We start from the raw sequence: 18,335 nt of genomic DNA on the forward strand, positions 1-18,335 counted from the left end.
TATTTTATGATGATTTATCTACAGTGTTTGGAGATGTGATACAACAGATTAATGAACATTTACCTGAATCGTGCTCTAGTGCCTTAATTAATGTAATTCATAAGAAGGATAGAGATCTGTTGAAGGTGTCTTCATATAGACCAATTTCTTTGTTGAATGTAGATTATAAAATAATAGCTAAAGTATTAGCGAATCGATTGGCTAAATTTTTACCTAAGTTGATACATGTCGATCAAACAGGTTTCATAAAGAATAGATATGCTTCAGATTATATTCTTCGAGTGATTAGTTTGATTAATAAATATTGACAGTGCCCTGACCATTCTCTTGATGCAGAAAAGGCCTTTGATAGAGTTGAGTGGAATTTTTTATTTAAAGTTTTAGAGAAATTTAAGTTTGGTCTTTTTTTATTGGTTGGATTAAAGCTTTATACAATAAACCAATAGCCAGAGTACTGACAAATGGTCAGATCTCGGAACTTTTTAAATTAACTCGTTCAACTCGACAAGGTTGTACTTTGTCTCCAGCTTTGTTTGCGTTAGTAATTGAACCTTTAGCACAGCTGATACGACAAAATACACAGATACAAGGTATGAGAGTTTTAGATGAGGAGTATAAAATTAATTTATTTGCTGACGATGTATTGGTGTATTTAACAAAACCAGCTCAGTCATTTTTACACTTGACAGAGTGTTTAACACAATATGGATATTTATCTGGATATAAAGTTAATTGGGGAAAAATTGAAAATTTACCAATAGGTGAACGAGATTATTCAGTTTATAAGATTATTAATTTGATTTAATTAAATATTAATTAAATATTTGGGTATAAATGTGGATGTTGATTATCAGTCTTTATATAAATTAAATTAAATGAAAAAGATCACAGCTGATTTGATTAAGTGGAAGGATCTTCCTATAAATTTAATTGGAAGAATAAATATAATTAAAATGAATATCTTTCCACATCAACAATATTTTTAGTCAATTCCGTGTTTACTTAATAAGAATTTTTTCCGAGATTTAACTAAAACGGTTAGGGAATTTTTATGGAAGGGTAAATTTCCGAGAGTAGCTTTGGATAAATTAACTTGGAAATATGCATTAGGAGGATTATGTTTACCTCATTTTCAAAATTATTATGAGGCAGCTCAATTTAAATTTATTAGTTCTTTAATGAATTTGGAACGGCCCCCTAGTTGGGCTAAAATTGACGTGGCAAATATTTTTAAATTTGAAATATATCAATTTTTGTTTCGGTGGAATTTAAATTTATTACAACAATATAATGCGCCTATACTAAAGCATTTAATGAAGTTATGGATGAGGAAAAATAGAATGATAGGTTCTAAGGGTAAATTATTGACTTTAACACTTATATAATAATCAACTTATTCCTTTTTCAATGCATAATCAATGTTTATTACATTGGAAATCTAAAGGTATAAAACATTTGGGGGATGGTTTTAAAGAAGGTAAATTTTTATCCTTTAATCAATTGAGGGAAGATTTTGGTATTAATGAGAATTCTTTATTTGTTTATTATCAACTTCGATCTTTATATTTGGTCTTATATTTGGTAGAGATATAATTTTATCTAAATTGACTAAATTTGAATCTTTTCTTGTGGTTGTACCAAAGAAGGGATATATTTCATTGACGTATCAAATATTACAGGAGAATATGGAACAAAAGGGATGGGATAGATCTAGGATTAAATGGGAAAAGGATATTAATCTTATTTTTTCCGAGGATGACTGGTTAGATATTTGTCATGATCGAGTTACTAGATTGATAAATGTTCATTATGCAATGGTTAATTACAATTTTTTACATCAATTGTATTTAACACCTGAAAAGTTAAAGAAATATGGTTTTAGTGAATCAGACTCTTGTTTTAGATGTGTTAATTCGGTTGGAACTTTTTTTCATGCTGTTTGGTTATGTGTACATATACAGTCTTTTTGGAAAGCAATTCAATTGTTTTTGGAACATTTGTATAAGATTAAAATATTTCTCGACCCGGCAATATTTTTGTTGGGTAAGTTGAAGCCTTTGAAAGATTTGGGATTAGATAAATTTCAGATTGCTTTTATATATTTAGCAATGTGATTGATATTAATAGATGGCATAATGAGATGAAAACTTGTTTGATAATGGAAAAAATCACATATGTTTTACATGATAATTATTCTTTTTTCTTATAAGTGGTCTTTATATTCAGAATATTTACATTTAAACTTACTTTCATGAGATTTTAGTAAATATATTTTAGTTTATATTTTAGTTTTCTTAAAGAGAGCTGGCTGGGAGTGGGGGGGTGGGGGTCTTTTTTTTTTCTCTTTTTAATTTAAAAAAAAATTATTGTTCACAATATGTACTTTTTTACTGTATGTAAAAACCTTGTTGAACGAATAAATAAAGTTGTGAAAAAAAAATTGTGGTTGGACATGTATCATTTGAAGAGTTGGCCTTGTCTGTTTCCAAAGCAAATCTCTTAAATAGCCTCCTGTGCTGTGTACTGGCAGCCTATGGTCATTATCTTTGCTAAGCCAATTAAGTTCCCTGTATGTATTTTGGGTTTTTTTTGCATAAATTGTAAAAGAGGGAAATTTTATTTTTTTAATATAGAGAGTAATTTGTGAATTCCGTAATAGGAATTTTCTGTTAACCAAACTGCCATCGTGAAGGTGTATGCTGTACTTCCCTTTGTACAGAGTTGTAGTTTTATTAAATTTCCTCAGGCAGTCAGCAGGTCAAAAATTGGTACCAGACCAAAGAACAAGTGATTACAAACATGGTTAAAGACTTGATTTGTAAGAGTGCTTTAAAGGCAGTGAGAGAGGATGCCCAACAGAGAGGTTAGTGAAGGTGTGATGATCATAGATGCAGCTGTAAGTGGTGAAGGAGAGATGAGCAGGATATTGATGGAATTGGAACTGGAGAATGGGGGAAGTTTGAAGGAAGTAGCAAAGCTGAAGAATATCAGTTAAGAAGAGATGATTTCAGGGAAAAATTTGAGCATGGGAATAAATCATAAATTCTTTCAAATGTTCTTTTGTTGAAGTTTTGTCCCAACCACTGGAGGGATAGCCAGTTAGATGGTAAATAAAGCACTTCATCAAGCCAGTTCTCCAGGGCCTGAAGTTTGAATAAACCCCTTTCAACGATAAAGCTGGCAATAAAATTTTATGAAGGTTTAACAAGCTCTAAATTCAATGAAAAGCAAGCTTTATGGATACACAATTTTGCTAGTAGTTAGTCTCTTTATCGGATAAGATGTGGGGTGAACTGAGTCCACTCTTTTTATTTTCTCGAAGGAAAATATAGATAGTGTTGACATTGGGGTTAAAAAAGAATGGAAGACTCACCTGTGTGGTAATTTAACCAAGACAGCTCAAATGATGAATGATGATAAAGATGAACTGAAGAACTCGTCCACTCCGATAGCCTTGACTAGCCCTGAGCAAAGGAACAAGCGGAAAATAAAATATGACTTTGTTAAAGATGATAAAGTTGAAGCAATGGAAGGCAACAACAAATGCTTCAAGCGAGGTATGGCTTTCAGTCATATTAATCCGTGGGAGTCAGGCTAATGCATGCAGTCGCACTGTGCTTGTCTGAGTCCTTCGCCTTTTATATCCTGGTTCATTGGGGATGACACTTGTACTTCAGATCAAAGATCAATTGACCCAGATTGTCTCACATTGGGTTACACAATTTTTTCAGATTTTTCTTTTTGTGGTACAGTAAAACCTCGATGGAGATTGAAAGATGCCAGATAAGTGAATTTTCTGATTGCTTGTTGCATGGATTTGGTGAACTATCGGCGAGACGTGCCAATTTTAAACTTGTGTATTTTTTTAACCTATTTATTTCCCATGATATTTTTGCTGGTTGCTCGAGGCTGCCAGATGCTTGAATTCTGGATAACAGGGGCTTTACTATATTTCTAAAGACCCAATTGAGTCAGCTTTGCTCCATTTCTGCCTGAATCTAGAATATCTGGTGTTTTATTGATCACTGACTTCCCATAACCTATTGTAGCCTGGAAGCCATCAAAAGTTTGGGGCTCCTATAGAAACATGCAGGCCAGCAGAAGGCCTGAACTTTTGTGCTCCATAATGATTTTTTTTTAATTTTAAGATTTTCTAAAAGTCCCTGAATTTTCCCAGGGTACATATTTCTAGTACTTGACGACATAGGTTTAAAGTGAGAGGAGAGAGAATCTGAAGAGCACTCAGAGTGTGGTCTGCATCTGGAAAAAGCCGGCACAGGAAGCTGTAGAAGTGGGCGGAGTTTCAACGTTCAAAAGACATTTGGAGAGACTCAAGGACAGGAAGAGCTGAGAAGGAAATGGACCACATGCAGAGAAGTGGGATTAGTCATCGTGGATGAGATGGGCAAGAGGGCTTGTTCCATGCTGTATGACTCTTTGAATGTTTTTGAATGTCAAAGAATACACTTTTTGACTCGTGCTTTAAAATATTTTCTTTGAATATGCAGCTAGAACACAGAGCCCCAGCAGAGAACCCGACGTCCAATCAAAACTTGTGGATCCATTTGACCTGGAGTGCTCCCTGTGCATGAGGTATACGTGAGTCTCTATTATTCTTCCACTTTTACTTCTTGTACATGCTTCAGTGACTTTGAAATAATTACAGGTCGAGTACCCCTTACACGCAATGCATGGAACCAGAAGTGTTTTGGAATTTTTCCGATTTTGGAACACCATTTTTTGAAAAAATCCACTCTTTCACTCAGACTTAAAGATGCATGCATTCACATTACAATGCAAATATTTCTTTTTCTTCTTTCTTTGGCTTGGCTTCGCGGACGAAGATTTATGGAGGGGGTAAAAAGTCCACGTCAGCTGCAGGCTCGTTTGTGGCTGACAAGTCCGATGCGGGACAGGCAGACACGATTGCAGTGGTTGCAGGGGAAAATTGGTTGGTTGGGGTTGGGTGTTGGGTTTTTCCTCCTTTGCCTTTTGTCAGTGAGGTGGGCTCTGCGGTCTTCTTCAAAGGAGGTTGCTGCCCGCCAAACTGTGAGGCACCAAGATGCACGGTTTGAGGCGATATCAGCCCTCTGGCGGTGGTCAATGTGGCAGGCACCAAGAGATTTCTTTAGGCAGTCCTTTTACCTTTTCTTTGGTGCACCTCTGTCACGGTGGCCAGTGGAGAGCTCGCCATATAACACGATCTTGGGAAGGCGATGGTCCTCCATTCTGGAGACGTGACCCATCCAGCGCAGCTGGATTTGCATACGCACAAATTAACTGAAATAGACATATACTGAAAAATCTACACTCTTAATCTGCTATGTCCCATTCTTCATTCGGGGTTTCTGCATTCTATTACTCAATATGTATTACCTTATGAAACCAATGACGAATAATAGTTTTGGAATTTGGATTGGGGTGCGCGACTTGTTCTTTTATGTAGCATCACAATTTGTGGGTTTAAACATGAAGTGGTCGTTGTGTTTCTCACCTTGCTATGGCCAACCATTTTAATTCCACACTCCATTCCATTCCCATGTCTATCCATGGCTTTGTACACTGCCAAACCAAGGCTACCGCAAATTGGAGGAACAACACCTAATATTCCGTCTGGGTTCTCTCCAACCGTCGGCATTAACATCAACTTCTCCAGTTTCTGTTAACCTCTTCTCCTGAGTCTTTCATTTTCTGTCTCCTTTTCCCTAGTTCCTCACTCCCCTTCTGTTCCCTCTCTTTTCAGAACTACCTCTCCCCATCACTTCTCAGCATTTTCTTTTTACCCTCCTACCTGTATCCACCTTTAACATCTTGCCTGTTAGCCTGTGCTCCAACCACTGCCCCTTTCCCCTCTATGCCCTTCTACCCCCACATTTTTATTCAGGCACCTACCTCCTTTTTTGCTCATACCTTAACAAAGGGCTTGGGCTCAAAACATTGTGTGACCTGCTGAGTTTCTATATATGTTGTGTGACCTGCTGAGTTTCTCCAGCACTTTACTGCATTGCATCACAATTTGTGGAGTTCCCAAAATGTTTTGTCGAACACAAATTACTTGAATTGTGATGAAGTAGAAAATACAGCAGCCAATATGCATTCCATAAACTTCCAATAATACAAGATTGTAGCCGACTGCTACAAAGAAACACACACACTCGCAGTGTTGGGAGGTTATGAGATTTATTGAGGCTGGAAAGGCTAGTTTTATACAGTTGGAGTTCCAGTCATTTGTTTGTTTGGCTGACATCAGCCGCATGAATGTCAATAATGGGCGGGAACATTCTTGCACGTGACTACCCTTCTTCCCCAGCCTGTTATTGATTTGTTAGCTGGGTAGTTTGGCCAGCACCATTTTAGGGGCTGCTCGTCTTGTACTGCTCCAGCTTTCAACCGCGCCAGTTCGCTATGTTAAGGGACGTGTTCTATAGTACAGCACTCGTTCATAGTGTACATTTTTTTTAAAATGGCTCCACTCAGTCCTAATCTAGAGCAGAGAAAGCAAGCAACTGATTCCACCTTCAACTAAAATGCTTCTGCAGTTTGACGTAGCACAGTAGTTGTTCAAAGGGTGTACACGTGCGTAGACACACACACACACACACACACACACTTAAAGTGAAGTGCTGTGATGACTATTTCTACAGCCATAGAACCATTGACCTTTCTAGACTGTGCTAGACTATTATTCTGCCTCACTTCACTGACCTGCACCAGGAGCATATCCCTCCAAACCCCCTCCCATCCATGTACCTGGCACCGTAATGTTGCCGCACTTACTGCTAACAAAATTAAGTCATGATATTTGTAATGGTTTGTACATTTCACAACTGCAAATGACTGATTGATCTTTATGGCCTGTCGAATGGACCAAGAGACTGAGAGAGGATGAGGAAGTGCGAGGTTGATAGTGTCAGGAGTAACTTGAGACAGAACAGAATACAGATCATGAAACAGTAGGGCGAGCACAGGTCTGGCATATGTAGAATGAGGCATTTTGGCCCATTATAAAGCTGAGTTGACAGATGAGTGCTTTGTCATGCAAAGTTCAATAGAGCGAGAAATACTGATTCTGACATCAATGTTCAGCTTCAATGTTTTTGACATCAATGTTCTCTTTTTACTTTTATAAGTAAGGGTTTTAATTTGTATTTGAAATTGACAATTCAAAACCAACTATGTGCAAGGAGAGATGACTAATGTAAATGACGTAAAATGCTCCCTGCCAACATTGGGTCAGGGTGAAAGGTTGCTTTCCATTCCCTCAATCTCTGCTGGAGATGCTTGATGCTAGAGGGGCTTGAGCTTGGAGATTTTGCATTCTCAAAGTGGTCACAATCTGCAATCCCATGAGCAGTGCAGCAAACATAAAAGATTTTACATTTGCACTTTAACAGCTTAACAATTATTCCTCCCTTCAACCTTTGCTGCAAGGTGTTGTGGTCTGCTTTTTGGTATTTGTTTTCTTTCAGGCTGCTGTACGAACCCATCACCACCCCATGTGGACACACCTTCTGTCTGAAATGTATTGAACGCTGCATGGACCACAGTCCAAAGTGCCCTCTTTGTAAAGAAGTCCTGCCTGAGGTAAGTCCTCACTGGTGGGAATGACCATCCTCATCAGAGCTCAGTTAGTTGTGTGTTGCAGTTGACCTGTGGTCAAAGCCAGGCAAAATAAAGATCTACTTGTATTTATAAAAAAAAATCAGAACTGGTTTGTTAAGCTGCACCAGAAAGCCATGATGTTCTGAGCAAAGGGATTTACTACTGACAACCAGGTGTCCTGAATAAGAAACCAAGGAGGACAAGACTAAATTTAGTGAGATGCACAGCAAGTTTTGAGGTTGATTTATGATGTGCAGGCAGACTTGGCATGGTATCTTCAGTGGTCCTCTTGAGAATAGGTCTTCATGTGAAATTGGGGAATCATCCGTAGAGGAAAGGGAAGGTGGATGAGTCCTTAAAGTTGTAAAAGAATTGATCGCTTGGATGTGGTACATGTGTTTCCACTTTTTTATGGGACCAGGAATAAGGGGGGGGTAAAATGCATTGTCTAGGAAATTGTGGGGATATGGATCTCCCCACCACTGATGCAAAAGGCAGGGACATTGACGAAAAGCACATGAGGGAGAAATGATCAGAGGGTGATATTGTTGCAAGGGGAGAAAACACAGGAGTTTTACCAAGATGCTCACAGGGATGGGAAGCTTCATTTTGGAGAAGAGGTTGGGAAAGTTAGAATATTTCCTTTGGAGTGGAAGAGGTGACACATGGAGGTCTTCAAGTTGATGATAAATTTTGATGTTTCTTAGAGATTAGAAATATTATTGCCTCTTTCAAGTTGGTCAGTAACTAAGTTAAGAATCATTGAGAAAGAATCTAGATGTAAATAAAATGTATTTCCCCACTTGGATTGCTGTTGGTTCTCCCTTAAAGAGTAATATCATAACTAATTTTAAGTGGGAGATGGAAGAGTCTGGAGTTGTGAGACTAACCAAAATTGCAGCAGTCATAAAATGGGCCAGTTGGCTTTTTATGGGCTGTTTGCATCTGGAATGGAAGGAGTCTCGAATGCATCATGGATATTTTGAGCTGAATGGCCTGTCTGTCTGTTGTGTGTGCTTGGTTTAAAACTGCCAGCAATGAGTTATTATATTTTGACTGATTTGAAGTATCGCCACACTGTGTAAGTCTCAGTGCTATAGTGGCTTGCTCCATGGTTTGGTGTATTCAATTCACAGTGTAATGTGAACTACTTAATTGAAAAGGAATGCTGACACAAAACCTCCTCCTCTCTGCAGTATCAGACATTGAGGAAGTACAGCAGAACATCTCTAATAGAAGATCTCATAGCCCATTACTTGCCAGAGGAACTTGCAGAAAGGAAAAGGGTGAACGATGATGAGATGGCGGAGTTATCGAAGTAGGTCAATTTTAAGAGATGAGAAATTGAATGTTAATTTCTATTAAAGAGAGCATTGCCATCAGTATGTGGTCTAAGCTTTTATTTTGACCTTCTGCATTCTGCTGTTTACTGCATGTCAGTAATAAGATCTAAGATTAGGAAGAGATGGTTCAGTTAATGAAATATAGGTGCCTAACTTTTTTATTCAGGGATCATTGGGACCGGACACCGGCCGTTGTTTGGAATCTTCCAGATTTCAGGATCATTTTAAAATGACAGTCCCTTTAAGCCCGCCCTAGTCACACTGCCGGCTCTCTCTCTCTCTCTCTCTTCCCCCACCCCCCCTTTCCCACCCACCCAAGTCGTGCTGCCATCTCTCTCACCCCCTCACCTGTCCGAGTTGTGCTGACGTCTCTCTTCCCCATTCTCACCCAAGTCGTGCTACAGGCTTTCTCTCTTTCTCCCCCCACCCCTCTACCCATCACCACTGAACCAGCACCAGGAGAACTGCCCCCTTCCCTAATCCCCTCCCACGCTTTCACTGGTACAGCGGTTTCAGCTGCGTAGGGGATCATGGTTAGCGACGACAGTAATTGACCCGACACCGCCAGGCCAACTGAAAGTGCTGCGACGCTAGACGGGCATCAATATATCGTGATTTTGTAGGTGCTTATAAAGTAGCGGAATGGCACTGGATACTCCAATGTGAGTTGAGCAAGGGTCATGCTCGATGGGTAGGGTACTTATAAAGTAATGATACTATTAATTAGCGACGCAAAATGCAATGGGATACACAAGAGTTGAGTGAGATTCACGTCAGGTTACGTTTGGCTTCACTCTCCATCTTTGATGAGCAGATGTCACCTACCAAAAAAAATACTGGTGTCTTGAGGTTGCCATTTTTCGGAATCCAGGATAAAAGGTTAGGCACCTGTGGTTAACATATTAATACATTTACAAATTAAAAAAAAAAGAATTAACCTGCAAACTTCCAGCCATGTGTTTTCCCCGTCATGATGTCCCGAAAGATGAACAGTGACATTGTAGATAATTAACCCTTCCAAATGTACTTATAAAGCCTTACTTATATACTTAATAAGATAATTAAGATAAAGACTTTTATTAAGCAGGGATAATGAGTGATTTTAAGAGTGCTTCCCCCCCCCCCCACCTCCAAAAATGAGCAACATCGACCAGCTCTTCATCCTGTGTGATGCATTCCACTCAAACTCCACGTACTCCGCTGGCTTAATACCTGCTCCCATCTTCCACCAAAAGTTTGTGTTACCTCAGAGAGCATTTACTTTTACAATTTTAAACTTTATTTATGATGATTAATCTTTATTTATTTATTTATTTTCCTTGATTATTTTGTTTTTGTTGCCGGTGGCTTGAATTCCCGATAACAGGGGTTTTAATGTACTTCTGCAATGTAGCAGTTGATTTATACATTGCAAGATCCCACAATGGCTTTGTGGATGGGCAAGGACATAGAGAATTCCTCTTTGTAATCTGCCATGGAAAACCTGTAAATGGAAATGTGTATGCTGATTTGTTTATTAATCTATTAATTTATGCATTTACAATTATTTCATTTTATTCTCCCTATATCCTGATCAACTACCCCTCCCCCATATTCTCACATGCTAAGGACAATTTGCAGTTCCAAATATACATTGGCTAATTAACCCACACATCTTTGGGATGTAGGAGGGAGCCCACGCTGTCATAGCGAGAATGTGCAAACTACTCAGACGGCACCAAAAATCACAATCAAACCTGGGTCAACAGAGTATATTCATGGCACAAAACTGCCATCTTTTACTTTCTTGATGAAAAGGATGATTGATGGAATTTAATTCGTAATGGGGCTGAGTTCTGCAGCACAGAAATAGGCCCTTTAGTCCAGTGGTTCTCCACCTTTTTCTTTCCACTCACGTGCCACTTTAAATAATCCCCATATGCTCTGTGATTAGTAAGGGATTGCTTAAGATGGTACGTAAATCAGAAGGGAAGGATGAGAATCACTGCTCTAGAGCCAATTGTTACTGAAATATTTTTCTTGAGGAAGAATTGTCTTTGGCCCATTTCCTTTGGAGTTCTGAAACCGTGCACATAACGAGTCAATTTGGTACGATTAAGATGATGGTTTTCAAACTTTTTCTTTCCACCCACATCCCACCTTAAGCAATCCCTTACTGATCGTAGAGCACCTATGGCATAGGGAATACTTAAAGTGGTATGTGAGTGGAAAGACAAAGGTTGAGAACCACTGCTTTGGACCAACTTGTCTTGGCAACAAAACTAGCTCTCTATCCACCTACATGACAAAATGTCTTTTCAAGTTTACTGTCATCTGATTGTACATAACCAACTCGACAAAACGGGACATCTCCAGACCATAGTGCACATGCATGGACAAGTTCACCCTCTTCACAAATGCCACAGATGTATAGTGATCCAAAATAGATATATATAAAAATAATTTGCATGTCTAGAATTGTTCAACGGTCTCACCGCCTGCGAGCAGAAGCTTTTTCCCAGCCTGACTGTCCTTGTTGTTGATTCTATCCCTCTTCCTTGAAGATAAGTGCTTCAAAGATACTGGAGGCTGGACAGAAAGGGTCCTCGACGATTCTCTGAGCCCTTTTCATGTACTGATCCATGTAGATATCATCAGTAGAGGAAAGGGTGACCACAGTGATCTCCTCAGCAGTTTTAATCACTCTTCGTACTGACCTCCCATCTGATGCTTTGCATCTACCACAGCACACGATGATGCAGCCAGCCAGGACACACCCTTGTCAACCTGTAGAATGTAGTTAGGATGGTGGTCAGTAGCCTCCTCAACCTCCTTAAAGAGTGCAGGTGCTGCTACGTCTTCCTGACTAATTATGGGTCTAAGATGGCTTTAAATGGATGTGAGGAAACTTTGTGCTCCCGACTTAACGGAGCCATTGATGCGTAGGGGGGAATGGTCTCTTGTTCTCCTGAAGTCCACAATCATCTTAGTCCTGTCTGAATGGAGACTCAGGTTGTTGCTCTTGCACAACTGCACAAGCCCATCACCATTTTCCCTATAAGATAACTCATAATTGTTGCTGATGAGGCCAATTACTGTTGTGTTGTCCATAAACTCGAACCTGGCAGCACAATCGTGAGTTAACAGTATGAGCAGTAGCAGCCTGAACTGCTCAGTGGTATGGGGCCTGACGTCTTACATGTTACAATTGTCCCCACCTTTACTACTTCCTCTGCTAACTTGTTCCATATCCATCCTCTGGGCATATGAGGGGCTATACCCTCTGAGTGAAGAAGGTGCCCCTCGGGTCCTTTTCAAATTTATCCTGTCTCACCTAAAATTTGTGCTTTCTAGTTTTAGATTCTAATATTCTGGTAAAAAGATTATGACCATTCATCTTGATTTTTAAAAAAAACCTGTATAAACTCCTGCAGCCTCCTACACTTCAAGGAGAAAAGTCCCAGTCTAGCCAATCTCTCCCAAAATTCAAGTCTACCAGTCCCTGCTGGCTTGTTCTGTCTTGGTGAGGCCCCCATCTGATATGCAAGTCAGGAATTAAGTGAATGGATGATTACTCTCGCCACAACTCACCATAGTGGCTTCACATTGAAGGTGCAGCATGGCAAAGCTCTGGGAATGAACCACATGAGTTCCTTGTTAAAAGTGTTCAGATTTCAACTTTTTGACAGTAAATTTTAATTTGGACGTACAGTGTGATTGTAGCCTCTCCTTGCTCACATCTGCACCACTAAAATACCTCAAATAACCTACAACCCCTCAATGATTTGAAGGATGGGAGGAAACAGGAGCACTTGGAGGAAACCCATGCAGATACGGAAGAACGTACAAACTTGTTGCAGACAGCGGCGGTTTCGAACCAAGGTCGCTAGCGCTGTTATAGTGTTGCACTATCCACGGTACCCCTTTGGTTAATAATTTGGGATGTTCCATTAAATTATAGGCTCTGAATAAATGCAAGTCATTCAGAAAATCAGTGTGACTGAATTTTTAAGTTAGATTGTTTATCTGAGTATAACTTGGTGCAGAAGATGGCTGGTATACTTTACTGTTGTATAAATCCAGAAAATATTTTTCTCTGCAGCCTCAATAAATCAGTGCCCATATTCATCTGCACCATGGCATTTCCCAACATCCCATGTCCGCTGCACATCTTTGAACCTTGTTATCGGTTGATGATTCGCAGATGCATGGAATTTGGCAACAAGCAGTTCGGAATGTGCATGAGTGATCCTATCAAAGGGTGAGTTAGCAGGAACAGTGACAACTCTCAATGCTCCCCACCTCTGGTTTCCACTGCTCTCTGGCCAACTTCTGCCGTCGCGATTGAAGGATTGCAGCGCTAACTGTCAGAAATGTCCTCTCTCCCACTGATGCTGCTCGATGTGCTGAGTGCCTCCAGCCAATTGTTTGTTGCTCCAGATTCCGGCATTTGCACTCTCTGTGACTCCAGCAATAAAGTGTGTCTATTTCTATAGCAAGGAGATTCCTGCACAACCCTAATGAATGCAATATGTGTCCATTGGGAGAGATTGTGCAATGAAAGGGAAGGCAAGAGTGTAATTGTAGAGACCTAGCATTGGCCAGATTTGATGTTTTTTTTAAATGTATTTATTTTAACAACAACATGACAAAACAAACTATAGACAGAACTACATCTAAATAAACTACCTATAGTAATGGAAAAAATAAATGAAATGAAGGGTAAATCAATATCACCTCTCTAGTACATACAATTTACATTCCAAATTAAAACCCTGTTCTTCCCTGTGATGCATTCAATTCCCGTGGGGTGTCCATTTTCCAGAATTTGGCCATGTCTCCTCAGATACTGTGTGCTCCCACTCTAACGACACACTGGCCCAGACGTAACCCCAAAGGAAGGACAGGCAGTTAGTTTACCCTGAACCTTCAACTGCCTGCCTTCTCAGCGCACCAGGCCCAGCAACAACCCCACAAGAAAATCCTCCGAAATCCCGACACCACCCCCTTGCACCAGGTGACCATAGATTAGGAGTGTGGGGTTGAAGTGCAACCGGAACTTGAGGAGTAGCCCCTTCAGGGAGGTGAAGAGAGGCTGCAACCTCTGGCACTCTTTGTACACCGAGTACACCATCTCCTCCCAGCTCGGGTTTGATAGTGTAGCACTCCTTCAATTCTGGACTGGACCCTGAGCTTAGTCTTTGTGCTCATCTTTGGAAAGAGGCTCGAGCCAGGAGCCTGAATGACTCCGGGGCAATGGAGCTACCAACTGAAGTCACATTGGATGATCGATAAAGATGCATGACGTGCGTTCTTTCATCCTGTATAGCTTCGCAGATCACGGCTGCATGTTGGAGGTCAGAAGTGTAGAGTTGTTTGCGGATGGTCGTTCAGTGGTTGACACAATCGGCAGACGGAGGTTCAAGGTCTTGCGACACAGCGAGAAGGATGGCTATAGTACAGCTGACATTGAATACCTCGAGGATGAGAAGGTGATGATTTCCCACATTTGCTCCATGGAATGACTGGAGATTTACACTGGGCTTTTTGAATGAAATTTAAATTTTATTTACAGCATGGTAGAAGCAGATTCCTGCCATTCAAACCTGTGCAGTCCAATTTCACCTAAATTCACCCCGTACATTTTGGAGGGTGGGCAGAAAGCAGAGCACATGGAGGAATCCCACGCAGATATGGGGAGAACATACAAACTCCTTACAAACAACACCAGATTCAAACCCGGTTCTCTGATGATGTAATAGTCAAACTATAACAAGATGAACTACTACACCCAGATGTCCAACTCCTTCATGTGTGCTTTCAGATAACTTCCACAGAATCAGGCTCATTTGAGAGCAATTTTTGTTAAGTTGTCCTTTCCTTTTGGCTAGAATCCAGACCCAAGCCCATCACTTCCATTTGCCTACGTTAGCACCGGTATTTCCATTTTCTCCCCCTACTATCGCCCTGCCTATGTTCACCCTTCCATGAAAATGTGTTCACCCCCCCCCCATCTTTACCTGACCTTCCCACTGTTGTAAAATATTACTATCTCCTCCCACCCCCTCTCTCCTCTCCTCCCCGCCCTGGAAAAATTGCTGATAAATCTGATCAGATTGGATGGATACTTGATGGTAAGCATTGACCTTGTGAGCCGATATGCCTGATGCCTGTTTCTGGAATGGCTCTAGGCCCATCACTGAGAATACTTAGCTCTGCCTCCATGAAATGATCTATCTCTGCACCCAAGTGGCTCTGGGAAAGACCACCTGCTTTATTCTGTTCATCCACATATTCCCCGTAGCCCTGCAGATGGTACGCTTTGCATGTCCCTTTTTGACAATATCTGTTGAAACTACTTCCACTTGCCCTTTCAGATGGTGCATCCTATGTCACAGAAAGAACCTGGTCTTTTCACAAATTATCTGAAAGCACAAGGGCAGCAGGGTTATTGTTGCAGTTAGCTAGTACACCGTCAGCCACCCAGGTTTTAATCCGCCCGTGTCGGTAAGGGGTTCTCCCCGTATCTGCACAGGTTTTACCTGGGTGCTCTGATTTCCTTCTACACTCTAAAAGTACAGGGTTTGTAGGTTTATTGGGTGTAATTGAATAGCATGGATTCAAATGGTTGGAAATGGCTTGTATTGTTGCTGTAAGTAAAATGTTTTAAATGTCAAATTTAAAGATAATCACAGAGGGAGATAAACTTAGCCAAAATGCGCCAGTGGTTGCATGCCTTTGTACCTGAGCATTGGTCAAGTAATTTCTCTAGCTTGTTCACCAAGTCCGCACAACTTTCTTGTTAACAGGTAGAGGGAGAAAGCTACACCGAACTCATCAAACTGCACGACTTGGTTTATGACCAAGCCTACAAGTGGTTTAGCTCACTCAAGCAAGGACTAAAGACTCGAATTCTGAGTCACTTTGGACCTATACCACGAAAAGATGCAGATATACAGGTATGTAACCTGGCAATGGTAGGCAATTCATTGTTGCATTGAAATGTTCCTAATTTAACAGATATACAAGTGTTGCATTTGTGGCTTTACAAAAGCATATGCAATACAAAACAGGCCATTGGGCCAGAGAAATGGTGCTTAAATACTCTGTAACATCAGCCTCTTTCCACTATCAACGCAGTAGTCTCTATTTATGAAGCAAAGTTAATGTAATGAAATATAACATATGCTTTAAAGTTCAAAGTTCAGATTTATTGTCAGAATATATACATGATATCACATACAACCCTGGATTCCTTTTCCTGTTGGCCAGGTAGAATTTCTACTTATCATTAGTGCAAAAACTGTTCTCAAGACAAGATACCAATACAAAAGAAAGAAATGTAACTAGTGACCTATCATGGGCACACAACATCTCTTCACTTGTCAGGAAAGTGCAACAGCGACTGCACTCCCTGAGAAGACTGAAGCGGGCAAGGCGACTGGCCACCATGATGTCACCTTTCTACAGGAGCTCCATTGCAAGTGTCCTGTTCGGCTGCATCACAGTGTCATGCGGTGCTGCAGAGAAATGGATTGGATGTCATTGGACCATAAGAGTGGCAGAGAGGATCACTGGAGCCAAACCCTCCCACCCCCCACCCCCCACCCCAGGCTAAATTGATGTGATCTACTAAGATTGTTGCTTGAAGAAAGCGCACAAAATCATTGAGGACCATTACCACCCCATATACAACATCTTTCAGCTGCTCCTGTCGGGAAAGAGCTACAGGACCAGCCAGCACCACCAGCCTGAGGAACAGCTTCTTCCCATGGGCAGTGAGAATGCTAAACAACCCAAGGAACTTCTCACGTGAACCATCCAAGACTCCTATTCATGAAACTGTTTATTCATATTTGTTTATATGAATGCTTGTCCTGCACATGCATTGTTTGTCTCTGTGTGTAATGTCTCGTTATGTGTCTGCGTATTTTTCACAGAGGACCAGAGAATGCTGTTTCATCAGGTTGTACTTGTACAATCAGATAACAATAAATTTACATCTGGAAATAGACATGTGGGCGAAGTCAAGGATGGAAGGAAGAAACACATGGCATGCAGAGTTGTATGGCATCTGGGAGTTGGGGAAAACCCAGTCTAAGTGGTGGGATGAATAAATGACCCCAAGTTTGTGTCAGAGTGAGATTTAATCCCCAAAGCCATGAAAGCTCTGTTTCAGCTACAGTCGGTTGTTGAACATGGTTTATCATGGAAAACAGATGCAGGAGAAGGCCATTCGGCCCTTCAAGCCTGCATCATTATCCAATATGGTCATGGCTGATCATGTAACCTCAGTACCCTGATCCTGCTTTCTCACCATACCCTCCCTGATCTCTGTAGCCAGTGGGGTTATATCACATCCAACTGTCCTCAACAACTCTCTGTGGTAAGGAGTTAGAACATCAAACATTACAGTGCAGTACAGGCCCTTCCGTCCACAATCTTGTGCCAACTTATGGAAACCTATACAACAATCTAACCCTTTCCTACCTCACACACATAAACCTCTGTTGTTCTTACATCCATTTACCTATCTTATTGTACCAACCTCCGCCACCACCCCCAGCAATGCATTCTAGGCCACCACCACCCCCAGAAGTGCATTCTAGGCCCCCATCACTCTCTGCGTAATTAAAAAAAATAAATAAATTATCTCTGACATCGCCCCTCATGTTCCACAAATTCCACAACTCATAATCGATAGCTAGGGAAGGAAGGTCTAAAATAAATATTTAAGTCTTCCCAATTAAAATAAACTTCTGTACATCTGGCATTGGATGTGGTGCAAGTGGTTTGGCAATGGAGGGGAGCAGAGGGGTGAGGTGATTGGGGGCCTTATTATCCAATGATGTTACTACATTCTGTCACTCAAATTTATTTCCATTGTAGAACATCTAATTTTTTTGCAAAGTCAGGCATGCCTTTGAATATGCGAAGGAGGGGCATCTTTCCATCTCACTAATATAGCTCTTCTAGCGATAAGGAGAAGTAAAGGCAATTGCATGGGATTGTAGCCCAGACAAATTCAAGTCAATTGGCTTACTTGTTCCAAACAGGGCAAGTAAAGGATTAGCAACAAATTAATATTAAGAACTAAAGACAAGGAATGAAAAATACTTTCCCAATACATGGAAAGAGAAGAACATGAGCAAAACATATTGAAACAATGAATCTCTTCATCTGTCCAATTTTGAAGAAATATTAGAATAGAATTTAGCCAATTGAACTTTGGAGAAGTAAGCTCGATGTACTACTTTAAATTGTAATAATGAGTGTCGGGCACTTAGAGAAGATAAATTTATCAATTTCAAAATGGAGTCCCATGGAGTATCAGAAAATAATTGTTGAAAATCTTGTTCTCAAAATCTCTTTAGTCTTGTCCATTATCCTAAATTCTATCCTGAATTCTCT

General features: G+C 40.5%; 1 protein-coding gene across 3 annotated transcripts in view; it reads left to right on the forward strand.

Annotated features, from left to right (window-relative positions):
- Positions 1–18,335, forward strand: part of LOC138740605 (LON peptidase N-terminal domain and RING finger protein 3-like) — a 46,292-nt gene that overhangs the window by 18,681 nt on the left and 9,276 nt on the right. For 2 of the 3 annotated variants that reach the window (XM_069893482.1, XM_069893484.1), the window contains exons 5-11: positions 3,323–3,557; positions 4,509–4,593; positions 7,470–7,584; positions 8,799–8,920; positions 13,027–13,185; positions 14,254–14,416; positions 15,734–15,883. In XM_069893482.1, the coding sequence (XP_069749583.1) occupies positions 3,323–3,557; positions 4,509–4,593; positions 7,470–7,584; positions 8,799–8,920; positions 13,027–13,185; positions 14,254–14,416; positions 15,734–15,883 (1,029 nt within the window). The remainder of the gene's footprint in view (positions 1–3,322; positions 3,558–4,508; positions 4,594–7,469; positions 7,585–8,798; positions 8,921–13,026; positions 13,186–14,253; positions 14,417–15,733; positions 15,884–18,335) is intronic. The other variant, XM_069893483.1, reaches the window with a different exon arrangement.

The sequence above is a fragment of the Narcine bancroftii genome, chromosome 8 (assembly GCF_036971445.1).
Source record: "Narcine bancroftii isolate sNarBan1 chromosome 8, sNarBan1.hap1, whole genome shotgun sequence".
NCBI lineage: Eukaryota > Metazoa > Chordata > Chondrichthyes > Torpediniformes > Narcinidae > Narcine > Narcine bancroftii.